The sequence below is a fragment of the Lycium ferocissimum genome, chromosome 11 (assembly GCF_029784015.1).
Source record: "Lycium ferocissimum isolate CSIRO_LF1 chromosome 11, AGI_CSIRO_Lferr_CH_V1, whole genome shotgun sequence".
NCBI lineage: Eukaryota > Viridiplantae > Streptophyta > Magnoliopsida > Solanales > Solanaceae > Lycium > Lycium ferocissimum.
The window spans coordinates 51712911-51729551 of record NC_081352.1 but is presented as its reverse complement, the minus strand read 5'-3'; the positions used below and the strand labels follow the sequence as shown (position 1 = coordinate 51729551).

At 33.4% G+C, this 16641-nt stretch overlaps 1 protein-coding gene across 6 annotated transcripts; it reads left to right on the top strand.

The window, feature by feature from the left end:
• Positions 1 to 6608: 6608 nt before the first annotated feature.
• On the top strand, positions 6609 to 11596 carry LOC132036793 (transcription factor PIF4). 6 transcript variants are annotated; one of them, XR_009409672.1, is made up of 10 exons: positions 6609 to 6802; positions 6933 to 6992; positions 7485 to 7566; positions 7659 to 8421; positions 8761 to 8859; positions 8949 to 9014; positions 9444 to 9509; positions 9770 to 10055; positions 10523 to 10650; positions 11178 to 11596. XR_009409672.1 is itself a non-coding variant. In XM_059427179.1 (10 exons), the coding sequence occupies exons 3-9, from the start codon at positions 7496 to 7498 to the stop codon at positions 10610 to 10612; spliced, it is 1452 nt and encodes a 483-aa protein (XP_059283162.1). In that variant the 5' UTR covers positions 6612 to 6802; positions 6933 to 6992; positions 7485 to 7495; the 3' UTR covers positions 10613 to 10650; positions 11178 to 11596. The 6 variants fall into 6 exon arrangements, 4 of the variants coding, with proteins under 4 accessions (XP_059283163.1, XP_059283162.1, XP_059283160.1 ...); XR_009409671.1 differs by having other exon boundaries at positions 10523 to 10655; XM_059427179.1 differs by having other exon boundaries at positions 6612 to 6802; positions 9770 to 10066.
• The last annotated feature ends 5045 nt before the right edge of the window (positions 11597 to 16641 follow it).

Sequence of the window (16641 nt, the reverse complement as noted above, 5' to 3'; positions counted from 1 at the left end):
ATCTATCATTGGTTTACAAATATAAAAAAACATACTACTTCAATCATAGTATAATAATTGACCCCAATCTTCTTTGTCTCCTTAATCAACATCATAACTCCTTGAAAACAATAATTAAAAAATGTACTACAAGCGAATATTTAGGGGCCGTTTGGACATGATTTCATCTCATGAGATGAAATCGTATTTGACATCATTAATTTAATTCTTAAGTTGCAGTTTTTTTTTTTTATAAACATAAAAACTCCAAGTTGTGAAAACGATTAAAATTTCCCTAATTCTTATACAATCTTACCAAATAAGTAAATCATAGTTCATAATAAAATTAATACCCAACTAGAACGCCTTTCTAAAAAATACAACATCAATTGATCAAACTTTAGTTCAATAAAAAGGAAAATTAACATGAATAGTAATGTAACTATTTTTTAATATAATCCTCCCACATGGTAAACATGATTGGTAAATATATTTTACCAACTTGCAGATTAATATTTAATACAATTGGTTGGTAAACATGATTGGTAAATATATCTACCAACTTAGGGTTTTTTTTTACAAAATATAAATGTATGGGTCAAATTTTACATTTATATTTTTTGAAATCATGATTTCAAATCCCAAATCATGCCTTTTTGGATGATTTGGGATTTCATCTCATGAGCTGAAATCACATGTCCAAACGCCTACTTAGTGATTTAAAATAATGAGTGTATAGGTTAAAAAAACCTCCTAACCATCATCATTTTGCGGTTTCATCCCTAAATTATATTTATTAGTGTTATTGTTACCCTGGACTATAACTTCCTTTACATTAAAATCCAGATTGTATATTTGGCAAAATGTTTGGAATAACTTGGTGAGAGACGCACGAAGACGAAAAAGGTCTTAAAAATATGTCCACCTAGCACAATTAGTTCGGGGGCTGTGTGAACACCCAGAGTAATTAGGTATGAAACTCGGAGAATAGTGATAATTTAGGAGTTTTTTAACCAATTCACTCAAAATATAAATTCATGTGTATCGTCACTTGGAATTCTTTGGTGACAAAAAGGGATTGTTAATTCTTTGGTGACAAGAAGGGATTGTTCAAGTGGTAAGCACTCTCCACCTCCAACAATAAGGTTGTGAGTTCGAGTCACCAAGGGATCAAAAACGGTGGGAGCTCCTATGGAGGGGTTAAAAAAACTTGGAATTCTTTGGATGTGCTTTTGGAGCGTGATTTTCACGTAACATGTTATATTCCTCCAAGGGGTATTTTAATATACGTTCATGATAGTTTATTAAAGTGCGGGAAAGTGTCACGCCCCAAAACCCACCCTAGACGTGACCGCATCCGACGTCATGAACAACATCGGAAGAACCTAAACGACCCAATAATAACACTTAGACCATGTGTTCAACATTTGCCTCCAATAATTTATAAAATAAATGTAACGTCAAGTTCCTTTTTAATAATCTTTCTTATTAAATTAAACAAAGTTATAAGTAGCTATTATATCAGGATCATAATTATGAAATAAGATCAGCGGAAGTCTAATATAAGTAAATAGAACGTGGCAAACACCTATTAAGTCGTACGAGACTTTGACAATCTACTCACAATTCTGACAACTATCTATGGAGCTTCTAAGAGACACAACAATCGTCTAACTTCGGGACGCAGCCCGGAAATCTAGAATAATAAATGAAATAGGAAGTGTCCCACGAAGAAGGATGTGGGCTCACCAAATCGACAACAGCAGCAAGTTCTCCTAAGTGTCGAGAGTATCACGAACCTCGCTCTTTCTCCGTTTCCTAACATACCAAAAAAAACCACAATGGTATTCGTACTCGGTGAGTGCTTATAGGGACAACAAGTATTATGAAAATAAAATATAATAATAAGTAAAGAAATAAGTTCTGAAAAAATAGCATAAAACAGCCAATCCACTTTGCGATTCTTAATACCATTCATTAAACAATTTACCAAGCCATTAATCAATATAAACAAGTACTCAGCATGTGTATCTCAATAATAAATATCAAAATCCATTTTAAAGCCTTTTGTCAAGTTACAACTTTCAATTATGCCTTTCAAATTGATCATGATTGTCGACGGTTCAGCGAGAGAATAAGAATATCACACATGCCAATACGGAGCCCAAGAATCAATCACATCGAAGGGATGACCATAGAGGTTCCCTTGTCACCAAGCGCACCACACCGAATATGAAATTCTCGGTGGCTATCTTTCTCCCGAATAGCTAGGCCATTAATACACCCGGGTTTCGAACCCGTAGTGCCACTTCTTCCTCCCCGAATGGCTAGACAATTACCACACTAGATCCATAGTGACTACCCTTCTCCCGAGTAGCTAGGCATAAACGCACCGGAATATGAAATTCTCGGTGACCACTCATCCTCCCGAATGGCTAGGCATAAATACACCGAATATGAAATCCTCGGTGACCACTCATCCTCCCGAATGGCTAGGCAAAATCACGTCAACGAGTTCATAAAAAGATAAAAGCCGAATTACAATTCATCTTAAGGTAATCACATCACCATTTACCATTAAGGTTCATTATGCCATATCGTAAAAATAAATCATTTAAAAGAATGTCTTGAAAAAGTTTCACTTCTTTAAACAAGTTTCAATTTCCACAATTCATGATAACATACTTTTATGAGTCAACAACCTTTCAAGTAACTAGTTAAATCATCCATCAAGAGAATTCCAATATTATTACCAATCGTTATCCTTCATTATTAAGCATCTCTTATAGAGGAAAACATTCATAATATCATATACATATATAGGTTCGTTCTGATCTAGGTTTAATGTGGGTTTGTCCCACACACATTAACCACCATTTAGACTATGAATTAGAGTTCAAGAAATATGAAAAGATTACTTTTCCTTTCATTCATTAAAGAATCTTGAATAAAATTTATACTTCCAACAATTGTTTCAAAAGTGATTTTCATTCAAAATAAGTTTTCAAAAGAGAGACATATCTTAATACTTTAAACAAAGTTTAACAATTCACTTTTCTAATGAAGAACACCCAAACCCTAGCTTGAATCGCTTTGGGAAGAATTATGTTGCAAACCCTAGGTTTTGGTCACAAGAATCATGTTAAGAATCATGGGTTTGACATTAGAATGGATTAGTAATGTTAAGGATGTCCTTACCTTTGATTTGAAGACTTGGAGGAATGATTTTCGTCCTTAGGGTTGTTAAGAAAGTGGAGGAATAAATAAAACAATTGTCTTATTTATACTTTTCTGGTGAAAACGGGTCAAAGGACGCCCCCGAAGGACGGACCGTCCTTTGGTGGAAATTTCTAGAGAGTTCTGGTGATTTTTGAGGCGTTACGGTTCCGTGTTACGGCCCGTAACATGTGTTATGGTCCGTAACGTCTCACCGTAACACAGGCCAAATTTCCAGCAAAGACAGGCTTCAGTAAAACGGGCATAACTTTTTGTACATAACTTTTCTCGGGCTGGGCTACCTACCATTGGAAAGATATTTCAGATATCTACAACTTTAATCAAGGAAGTTTTTCCAAATTCGCAACAAATTTTCATGAAAATCGCCCAGAAGATAGACCTACCAAAACTTAGGCGAATTTAAAAGCTCTTAAGAACTTCAATTGTTGGTTTGACTTCAAAACGACCATCTTCCACCCGAATTCATCAAGAATGGATTCATATAGATACAATATCATCTTAATACTAGATTTTTACATATTCACACCTAACCCGAATTTACGGAGTGTTACAGAAAGGGTGGTGGAGATGAGGGTGAGGAGAGGCGTGTCTATTTCAGAGAACCAGTTCGGATTCATACCGGGGCGCTCAACTACAGAAGCTATTCATTTTGTGAGGAAACTGGTGGAGCATTATAGGGAGAGGAAGAAGGACTTACGCATGGTATTCATCGATCTAGAAAGGCTTACGACAAAGTGCCAAGGGAGGTTCTATGGAGATGCTTGGAGACTAGAGGGGTACCTGTGGCGTACATTTGGGAGATTAAGGACATGTATGATGAAGCCAAGACCAAAGTAAGGACAGTGAGAGGGGACTCAGAACACTTTCTAGTTATGATGGGGTTGCACTAGGGATCGACTCTTAGCCCTTTTTTATTTGCTTTGGTGATGGATGGATTGACGCTGCAAATTCAAGGTGAGGTGCCATGATGTATGTTATTCGCGGATGACATAGTCTTGATTAACGAGACTCGTAGTGGAGTTAACGTTAAGCTGGAGGGTTGGAGACAAACTCTGGAGTCTAAAAGGTTCAAGTTGAGTATGACCAAGACAGAGTCTTTAGAGTGCAAGTTCAGTGACATATCATATGAGGATGATGTGGAAGTGATGCTTGGTACCCAGGCCATCCCAAAGAAAGGAAGTTTCAAGTATCTCGGGTCTATTATACAAGGAAATAGGGATATTGACGATGATGTCACACACCGTATTAGTACAGAGTGGATGAAATAGAGGCTCGCTTCAGGAGTGCTGTGTGATAAGAAGGTGCCAGCAAAACTTAAAGAAAAGTTCTACAAAGTGGTGGTTAGACCGATTTTGTTGTATGGGGTGGAGTGTTGGCCAGTCAAGAACTCTTATGTTCAGAAGATGAAAGTTGCGAAAATAAGAATGCTACGATGGATGTGTAAGTACACTAGGAGAGACAGGACTAGGAATGAAGATATATGGGACAAGGTAGGAGTGGCCTCAGTGGAGGACACAATGTGGGAAGCGAGACTGCGATAGTTTGGGCATGTGAAGAGGAGAGACACAGATGCTCCAGTGCGGAGGTGTGAGAGGTTGGCTATGGACGGTTTCAAGAGAGGTAGAGGTAGGCCGAAGAAGTATTGGGGAGAGGTGATTAGAAAGGACATAATGCAGTTTCAGCTTATCGAGGATATGACCTTAGATAGGAGGTTGTGGAGGATGCAGATTAGGGTAGAAGACTAGTAGGCAGTGCCGCTTACCCTTTTTCACTAGTAGTCGTAGTTTTGCCCGATAGTTTCTTGTCCTTTGTTCTATCTTTATGTCTATTATTTCTTGTCTTAATTTTTTTATTCATACGTAGCCCGTGACTCTTTTTTTTTTTTTTTTCAGTCTGTTGTACCGTGATTTTTTGCTTTCGTTATTTCATTCCCATACTACTTTTAATTGCTTGTTATCTTTAACCTTTTTGCTACTTTCTCTTGTGGGTCTTTCGGAAACAGCTTCCCTACCTTCCGAGGTAGGGTAAGGTCCGCATACACTTTACCCTTCGCAAATCCCACATTGTGGGATTTCACTGGGTATGTTGTTATTGTTCATGATAGTTTAGGGGATTCTGTAAAAACCCAATAATATAAGTATGAAACAGGCAGAACAATTCTCTTTCTGTTTCAATTTGTTTGTCTTACTTTCCTTTTTAGTCCATTTAAGAAAGAATGTCTCTTTCATTTTTGGCAACTCTTTAGTTCCAACTTCCACATTACATGTTTAAGACCACAAGATTAAAGGACATTTTGGTACATTCCATATATCTTTAATTTAGCTCACGTTTGGCCATAGATTTTGGGAGCATATTTTGAAGATTTGTTTTCAAATATTTGTTTGGCCATAAAAATTTGACAGATTTTGAAAACAAATATTCAAATCCCAAATTCTAGCTCAAACCTGTTTTTGGGCCAAGATTTATGTTTTGACCTTTTCAAAACGTTTAAAAACTATCCCAAACTTTTGTAGTTTATAAAAAAGCCCATCTATTTATGACTGACTAATTCGATATATCGTATTCTGTTAAAGACATCTACCATGTTTTCTGATTAAAACAATCTCTTTATAAAGTGAACGAGTAAAATTTATGCCCGGCATTAGAAAAAAGAGACCTGCAGTGGAAAATTGCTCTGCCAACTGTAGAAATCCATTGCGAAGATAAAAATGGATTTATATTGTAATTTAAATTGTAGTAGCTAATAAGTGTGTTATTAGCAGTTGTTATTAAAATATCATGTTCTGCATAATTTAGGATTAACAAGTATCTATGTTTTGTATTGTTGGATATTCTTGATAGTTTTTAGAACTTATGAGTATAAGTAATGTTTCATGTTTTTCAAAACAAAAAGTGAAATATGTTTTGAAAAATTATGGAAAAAACACATTTTCAAAACTTGAAAAACTTCACCCAAATCAAGTTTTTCAAACAAAAATCTGGGAATCTATTGCCAAACGCTAGCTTAAGACCATCAGATTCAAATGTCATCTTTACTTTCTTAAATGCCGTATCAGGTCAAAATTAGACAAATAAATTGAAACAGAAGGAGTAATAGTTTAGAGTTATTTTAAAAAGTTTTAATTAAAAACGTGATACTACTACTTGTTTAGAGATTTTTTAACCTATTAAGTAACCCTTTAAAATAATAGAAAAAAGAGGATAAGTGCGAACGTGGCTACAGGATTTAGCAGTATTAGATCCACAAGGTAGAAGGGTCCCACAGGAGTAGAAAATAAGATTTCATACAGCTAAAGTGGGGGACCCTATATTTACAGCTAAAGCCACTGGTTTTGTTTCTGTATCCAAAGATAATGCACACGTCATTTTCTCTCTCATTAATACTACTATTACTACTGTCCAACTCCAAAAATGATGCTCACACTACTGTCTGTTTCTTCTTTCTTTGTTGTGTCCACACTCATTTTCTTCTGACTCTTCAATGAGTTAAACATACATCACATAGTTTTTTTTCCTCACTTGGGGTTTGTTGTTTTTTCCCATTATAATATTTTTGGTGTTTGTTCCATTTCTACTAAATCTAAAGGTATGGTTTTTTTGGTTCACTTATTTGCTTGGTCATGTTATGTTGCTTTTAGAAATGGGGTGTGATGTGAAAAGAGATTGAATTTTTAGCCTTTTTTTTTTTTGACGTGTAGTGTTTATGTTGTGTGCAGGTTGGTTTCTTGGTAATTTAACTTTTCAGAGAAACTGTTCTGTTTCCTTCTTTCAGTAAGGTAAAAAGGCAGAATCACTCTGTACTGAGAAAGAAAAGTCTTTCTTTCCATTCTTGTATTTGGTTTTCTCCCTCTTGTTCTTCTTCTTCTGTTTTTGTTTTGGGTGGGGTGGGGGGTGTTGGTTTTGATAGGGGGGAAGGACAAGTTGTGATAAAACTGTTGAAACTTCAGTGTTATGTCATGCTTGTCTATAGTATTAGTGATCTCAGCATGCTTTTAATTAGAGATTGTACTAGTTTCCTATTTGCTCAATTTTGTATTCTCTTTTTGTTCATTTTTCAACTTGTTTTTATGATCATTTGGAAGAGATCCAATTTTTTCTTGATATAGAAAAAACATTCTTTTTACCCCTTTGAGTCTTTGACCAAGTAGAAGTAGTAATACTAATAAATTAATCATTCAATTCTGTCTTTTTTCGTATTGCAAAATTTGATGATTTTGTGACTACCCTTTTACTGTGTCTAAAGACTGTTTTTTTCCCCTCATATGCAGTAGTTTTAGCTATGAATCCTTGTCTACCTGAATGGAATATTGAGGCTGAACTTGCTGTTCCACATCAAAAGAAGCCTATGGGGTAAATAAATACACTCTCTTGACTACATAACCAAATTATGTTAAATTTATCAAAAATCTTGAATTAGCTTCAACTGAATGGCCTTTCTATAGATTTGATCATGAGCTAGTGGAGCTATTGTGGCGAAATGGGGAAGTAGTATTACACAGCCAAACACATAAAAAGCAGCCAGGCTTAGATCAACAAACAATAAGAGTTGCTGGATCCGTTGGAAATCAGACCAATTTGATTCAAGATGATGAAACTGTCCCATGGCTTGACTGCCCTATCGATGATTCGTTCGATAAAGAGTTTTGTTCCCCTTTCTTATCTGAAATTTCAACAACTCCATTAGAAGCTGATAAGTCAATTAGGCAATCAGAGGACAACAATAAGGTTTTCAAGTTTGATCCATTAGAGATCAACCATGTTCTTCCACAACAACATCATTCCGTTTTCGATCCAAATCCAATGCCCCCTCCAAGATTTCACAACTTTCCTCCACCTGTAAGGTCCTCCAATGTGCAGCTTGGTGGCAAAGAAGCTTCTAGAAGCAATGTTAAAGAAGTGTCTGTGATGACAGTTGGTTCAAGCCACTGTGGGAGCAATCAAGTTGCTACTGATGCTGATACTAGCCGGTTTTCAAGCAGTACTGCAAAAAGAGATTTATCTGCAGCAATGATCACTGATTATACTGGAAAAGTTAGTCCACAAAGCGATACAATGGACCGAGACACATTTGAACCAGCTAATACATCATCGTCAGGCGGATCGGGTAGTAGTTATGCAAGAACATGCAATCAATCTATAGCTACCAATAGCCAGAGCCACAAAAGGAAAAGCAGAAATGGTGAAGAACCAGAATGCCAGAGTAAAGTAAGTTATATGTATTGGGATTTTTTTTTTTTTCAATCTTTGGCCCGTCGGCCAAAATTAATTGGGCGCTAGCCAAAATATACAAAACCTATACATTGATTATATTTATGTATATTTAGGTATATTATATTTATATTTTGTGTATATAATATGTATATCGTATGTATATTTATACTTAATATACAGAACCTAGACATTTGCTGGCTATTATTTTTTTGAGCGGTCCAAAAGTGTAATTATCCCTGTCTTCTATCTTTTCTAAGTCCCTAGGCTAAACAACCAAAGCTAACCTTTCTTTTCCATGAAGAGAGTACTGAAGCTGCATAATATTTTATGTAGGCTGATGAGCTAGAATCAGCTGGAGGAAACAAGTCAGCCCAAAAATCTGGAACTGCGCGAAGGAGCCGTGCTGCAGAAGTGCATAACCTATCTGAAAGGGTAGGATTTGTTGACCTTACTAATATATATATATATATATTTCTTTAAAGAGATATACCTTAATCATCAAATGAACTTGCTCTCTGCAGAGACGGAGGGATAGAATCAATGAGAAGATGAAGGCCTTGCAAGAGCTTCTTCCTCACTCTACTAAGGTATGGGGCTGAGGAATCTGAGGCAGCTTGAGGTTGATTGTAATTTTCATGGACGATATTTGTAGTTTTCATCTCATTATGAAATTGTTAGCATTGAAAAGTAGAAAAGTATCCGGCACAACTTTAATAATACAGAAAATATACACAATGTATATTCAATTGAGAGTAGTTTCTTGGTTGACATTAGAAAAGCACTGAAGTAAATACCTCATAAGTTTAAACTAAGCACAAGTAAGAGGTATATCATGACTTAGATATATGAGATAATGTTTCAACCATTTAGAGCAGGTTTATTTTACTCTCTATACCTACTGCAAAAGCTAATGTATTGAACTAAAGACTGGGACTTCTTGGTGGTGCTTTAAACCCACTCAGCTTGTTTTTTTCAGGAATTTCTAATTTTATGTTTCCTGGCTTACTTTTTTTCAGACTGATAAAGCATCAATGCTGGATGAGGCTATTGAATACTTGAAGTCACTTCAGATGCAACTTCAGGTATGAACTCATAAAATCATATGGGGTGAGTTAGCGAATCATTTGTCCATGACCCAAATGTTTCTACATTTAACTTATATACACTGGCAATGCATAAAGAACTTTTACACTATCTGTGTATTTAAACCTGTTATAGAAGTCATATTTTTCAGGTTACAAATCTCTGTTGTTATGGACAAGTACTTGTAGTTACCTTTAGATGACCTTATAGTATATAGAAATTCTTTGTAACCATGATGTTTCTTTATGGTGGTTTTTAGATGATGTGGATGGGAAGTGGCATGGCATCAATGATGTTTCCCGGTGTCCATCACTACATGTCAAGAATGGGAATGGGGATGGGCCCGCCCACGGTTCCTTCCATTCACAATGCTATGCATTTAGCTAGGCTTCCTTTGGTTGATCCAGCAATGACACAAGCTGCGCCTAATCAAGCTGCAATGTGCCAGAATTCAATGTTGAATCAAGTTAACTATCAACGCCATATGCAGAATCCCAACTTTGCTGACCAATATGCCAGTTACATGGGGTTCCATCCACTTCAAGGCGCTTCTCAGGTTTGATCTTCCACCTACCATTTGAATATTGTTGGTTTTTAGCAAAAGAAACTTAGAGAAATAACAGAGAATGCTAAGAGAAGTATACTGGCTTGCAGTCAAAAGGAACTATTTTATTAACAACTCAGAGACATACATTTATAGCTTCAATTCCTAACTGAAAGTAGAAAAATATGCTACTGACTCATCTGCAAAACCAAATCACAAAGAAAGGGGAAACTAACTCCTCAATTCAAGCCACAGAGGACTCTTAACAGAAAACAATTTGAAATCCTCAAAGTTAGCTACTGATAAACTGATTTTCTGCAAATCTTTTAGAGATACGCAGCTATCTGTTTTATATCAGTAATATCCTGAGACATATCGTCAACAAATGTTTTCTTCAATGTATACCTACTTTCATCATGTGAGTTTCCTGAATTCTCTTTCTATTTATTTTATTGCTTTCCTTTGCAGCCTATGAACATTTTTGGCTTAGGTTCACTTACAGCACGGCAAGGTCAGCAGTTACCGCATCTGACTAATAGTAATGCACCCACCACTTGAAGAGTTATCACTGAGGATGCTATTCTATCAATGGAAAAGTTAGGTAAGGGACTTTCTCTTGCTTTACCATTTGAAAAGTTGCATGGAGTTGTTTTTGCGTAGGTAATTTACTCAGAAAGCTACAAGAGTAACTCCAATTTTCAAGTTGAACTTCAACACTTATGAGAATGTTATTCACCTCTCACTGGAAGTACATAGAGAATAGGTAAAGATAAAGTAAAACAATTATATGTTAATGTGGTTGTCCCCCTTTTCTATATACTACTAGGTTTGCTTGATTTCTCAACTATGAAAGTTTTGTATTTTGAGTGACAAGCTCCGCTAATTAGGAGTTACATAACCTCTTTTCTCTGTTGATGACATTTCCAGTCCGCTCTATTTATGATTGTTCAATTACTGTTTGATTATGCTTAAACAAATTAGAAAAGATCACCTAAATTTATTAATCATTAATCTATATTCATCTACAAGTAGTGCTTGAGTAGAACTAAGAAAATAACACCTGTTCCGCGCAGGCGTTTAGCATCTTATCTGATTTTATAGAACTTATCTTCCATTTTGACAGGACAAGGAAATTGCCTTGTTTGGCGTATGTTTATCATGTTACTAGACTCTAGCTAGCCCTGCAGAAAGGTCTTAAGATTTTGGAAGCTAACCGTCCAAAAATGGAAGGGACAGCGGCACCATATCAATGGAATACATGAACTTCATCGTATGAATTTGTGTACGAGGCTCATGGAGACTTCCTCATATATGTGGGGCAGAAAAGCTATAGCAAAACTAGGGATCAGTTAAGTTTTATTCTATAGGAGCATATTTTTCATGTTGCCAACTTTTACGCGGCCAAATGACAGGATTAGTAATTCAGTAGTTGGCATCTGTTTTGAATCTAACGTTTAATTGGAACTGTAAGCTACTGTATATAACAAAAATTTACTGAGAAATAAGAAAACCATTTGGTCTTCAAAACTAATGGTTGGTTTATCTCATTCTTACTGATTTCTGCTTTTCGCTTAATGTTTTATCCTGTGTATCACGTCATTTATATTTCCATGGAGACCAAGGTTGCTCGTTCTATGTGGCTAGTCACGAGTTATCATTGTACTTTAGCTTCTTTTTTGACTTAATCACATCAGCTGGTGTATCATTTTTAGTATGCCTATGCTAGCCTAGCTCCCACCTCCAAAACATTATTTTAAACTAAAAGGAACTCCAAACTACAGGAAAATGATTCAAAACTTAAGTCGCTTTCTTGGAAAATATAGGAGAAAATCAAGTGCAAGCTGCAGCAGGGTGACAGAAGCCATCCTTGTTGAAATGTTTACTGCATGATTAGGATAAATAATTGTGTTAAGATTGAAAACTAGCTGTTTCTCATCTGATCAAAACTTAAAACATCATAGCCATCAGTTAAGATCTGCGAGGAGCCTGTCATTACGTGATAACTAGATGGCATATGCCCGTGACACTTTGGATTATAGTGTATCTATGTGTATGTAGTTGTGTTTGGGTAGTGATAATATATATATTTTATATTGCTAATAAACATACATAAGTTTGCACTGTTTTTATGCATATATATATATACACATACTATGTTCAAAGCACGATTAATATAACATTGTAGTTTGTGCTCCGTATCCAAAACTTTATTATATTAGCGTTTGCTACGGATATAAAGTTTGCAAAAATTTATTAGTACTTTTTAAAAGAGAAGACTTGTTTAAAAGTAAACTATTTTCCTCTCTTTGAGACAAAACAATAGCAATATTTAAGCATCAGTTAATACTTTGAATTTTAATTCGATTAATTTAAAGTGTAAAATATTCTATTGTTAATGTATATAGATTGGACCTAAACAATACTTATTATTTTTTATCAAATTTTGATTTGGATAATTCTAATTCAAATTATTAAATTAATTTTACATGTTTAAAAACGAAGCAAAGTAGAAATTTGATTTTTTATTTAAACGAAGAACTACTATTTTTTAATTTTTGGTGAATATTCTTATTTTAAGTTCATTTCTTGTCATTATTTGTCTTTTGCACCTTTTTTTAAACGTCAATTAGAATTATAATTTGACTAATTTACCTTATTTATTGTTTGATCTCCATTTAATATTTTTTTTTTCTTTTATGACATTAATCTCTTTTCACATTTATTAGAGTAAGAATAAAATGAAAAAATAATTAAATTCTATCTTATTTTAAAATATAAATATTTTATGTATATTTATTTTTAGTAAACATAACAAATAAATGACATGGCGAATAAGCAAATCTGACGGTTAAATATCTAGATTAGATCTCAGGCTAATATAAGAAAATAAAGGAAAGTGTATGGTTTGGCTACTTAACCTTTTGAAGAAAAACAATAACATGGGCTGCATTTTCTTTTTTTGTCTGATAATTTAATTTCTAGCTTCATTAATGGGTTGATACGCGTGTGGATGAATCCTATATTATTGACTTAATGGGGATACTTTGGGAATTACATGAATATTGTTTGATTTTTTAATATGGAGTGCACATTTTTTTTTTTTTGATATTGCTTGATGTTTTTAATATGGAGTCCTCTCTTTTTTTTTTTTTTTTAAATGAGTTTGGAGGTGACGGGGTGCACATTTTTATTTATTTTTATATTGCTTGATTTTTTTAGTATGGGTTCCACTTTTTTTTTTTTTTTTAATGAGTTGGACGTGGACGACGAAACCACCCCCAACTCATGATTCTAATGTAAAAATAAATATTGTTTGATTTTTTAATATGGGATGCACTTTTTATTTTTTTTATTTTTTTATATTAACTGATTTTTTAGTATGAGGTCCACTTTTTTTTTTTTTTTTTTTTTTTTTTTACTTTTTTATTTTATTTACATGAGTTGGAGGTGGACAACGAAACCACCCCAACTCACGCTTCTACTATAGTATAATAATGTGAAATCAAAGTAGGCAATAAAGTAGTTGGAAGATATGGAAATAAAGGTATCATTTCCAAAATTTAGCCTAGACAACATATGCCTTATTTACAATACTAGTGAAGTAGTCCGCACTTCGCGCGGTCATTAAAAATTAAGCCTAGACAACATATACCTTATTTACAATACTAGTGAAGTAGTCCGCACTTCGCGCGGTCATTAAAAATTAATACAGTATGTATTTACAAAATAACTAATTTTGTTTGTAAATCTAGATAAAGTCGAAGAAATAAATTATCATGTATATAAATAATCATTTTAGCGTCATATCTTCAATGAAAGAAAATACTAATCTAACATCCGATATAAAATTTAGCCTAAAGTGTTTGTACGGAAAACATTTCAATATAAATACGAAACAACTCTTTATAATTAACTATTTAAAATTGAAAAACAAAACATAAAAACTGAAGAAACATAAAATAAAAAATATAATAATGAAAAGTTGCAGGATATATGGTGGCTAATAATTATTTTTACATGTAAAAAGAGTGGTTTTGCTTCTTTAGCCTATTGTGTAATAATCAATTTGTCAGTGTTACACCTTTATCTTGTCCATCTTAGCATTTTAGTTTAGGTAACTTAACTAAATTTGAAAAAATAAAAATAAAAGAAGATAAGGAACTAAACATTACATTAGAATTCACGCAAAAAAAACCTTATACTATAATTTGTTAGAGGAAATAGATTACCCTTAATTCGTTCGATTTTTTTTTTTTTGTTGAAATTTGCAAAACATAAATTATGCATGGAAATTACATGGGTAATAAACTATACACAAAGGAATTTTTTTAGTTTTCTCATAATTCAAGTCAAGTAGAACTAAGAATGAAAAGAAGAAGGAAAATAAATAAAATAATGAATCCATATCGAAGACTCGGAGGAAATAGATATCCAATTATTTTCCAACTATCCACATTTTTCTTTTTCTCTGCAAATTCACGTTCTCTCTCTCACTTCCTTTTTCTCTAGCACCAATAAAGAGAAGCGCATAATCAATACGAGTGTTAAAACTCAATATGAGTGATAAAACTAAGTTTTCTTTTCTTATTTAGCATAATCAATTGAGTAATAAAACTAAGTTTTTTTTTTTTCTTATTTAACGCAAAAAAATAATACAACTTCCATTAAAGAAGATAATCTGAGAGAAGGAAGAAGAGGCATCAAAATATTCTCATAAGTGTTTTTGGGTAAAAAAAATAAAATTACACTGAGCACTTTTACATAAAATTAGCAATGTGAAGAATCTATGTTGATGAAGTTTCTTGATGAAATCAATAAGGCAAGTTACGGGAAGTGTATACATAAAAAAAATAGATATTCTCACCACCAATTTTGAAAACAGCCAGCATAATATCACCATCATTGAGCGTTGTACTGATCTTCTCAGGCATTTGCACGTAAAGCATCATAAACATAGACTGTGCCACATTAAAATATGGAAAATGTGCATTTCTCACAAAAAAAAAAAAAGCCTTCTTAGAACATGCGGCAGAGAATGATTAAATAAAATGACACCATAAAGAAATGGTGCAACTTAGATGTAACATTTTGATGCTACGAAGGGAAAAATATTCATAATCATTATTATCGAAGGGGAAAATCACCTCTATTGACAGGTATGTCACAAACGCTTACCTTTTCTTTAATCAAGGCATCTTATACAGTAGGCTCAAGCTTCAACTTTTTGGTTCCTTAAACAGTTTTTAAAACAACTATAATATGATTGATGCTTTTCTCATATCCACCAGTCACGCTCTCGGTCTCTCCCGGAGAAAGTTCAGTCACCTATATTTTAGAAATAAAATAGAAGCAGTTTTTAGTACATCAAAACTGATGATCAAGCAGAAAAGTAAAATCATTGTGTCAAACGACAAAAAAATGAATTAGATCAGAAATAGGATGCTTATGGACTTGCAGCCTTTATAAATTACTTAAAGATGTGGGAGAGTTTAAAACTTTTAACTTAACCTTGGAATAAGGAAAGACAATTGCAGCTTAATGTTATATGCATCCGAAAAGGCACGTTTGCAGCTTAATACTATGTCAACTAAATGGTTGTAACCATATGTTTCATTAGTTTTAGTTCAATATATTGTTAACGGTTGTATTATTTATGTTGGGAAAAGAAAATTAATTAGATATGTCAAACAGAAAAAATTCAAAAAAATGAGAAAAAAGATAAATAGGAATGGAGGTAGAGAGTCGCGCGCGCGCATGCATCATGAAACATATTATATATAGATATAACTAGTGATCGTATCCATGTTTCACGCGGTTATAAGTAATAATAGTATATCTACATAATGATCAACAAACAACAAACCAATAATGAATATAAATTTATACTATTCTTCTTTTCAGTGAGCAAGAAAATCCTCATAAACAACATACATTTTGAGTTAATTCACACGTTAAGGTTATTTAGACCATATATTCCTATATTATATGTAGTCACACGAAAAGTTTTAATATTAAAGTCATAAATTTTTAAAACTTAATTTTACGATCATACATCGTTTTACGATTCTATCATATTTTTCATGATTCTATATATATATATATATATATATATATATATATATATATATATATATATATATATATATATATATATATATATATATATTTTGACAGTGGAATAATTTAAGAAAAAATGACACCTTAAAACTTATATGATCTTAAATATATAATAAAATTTGTATATTATATTTGAAATTTGTGATATAGAAATGTATAATTGAAACAGAAGTAAATAAATTAGTTACGTAATTAAGGTGGTCACTGATTTTTTCTTCTGCCTCTACAACCTTTAAAAGTACCTGAAAAGTGATGAAGACAAAAAAATATATTATTAATTAGCTCTATAAAAAACACTTAAACCATAGAAAAGCAAAAAGAAAAGGTGAATGCAAGAGACATGAGTTCTAGTGTTATATAGTATTCGAATATTAAGAACACATCTCTAGCGCATGAGCAAAAGAAAGAAGGCATCAATGGATTCACTATATATCAATCAAGATGAACGTCATCCGAAAATTTTTGCCAGA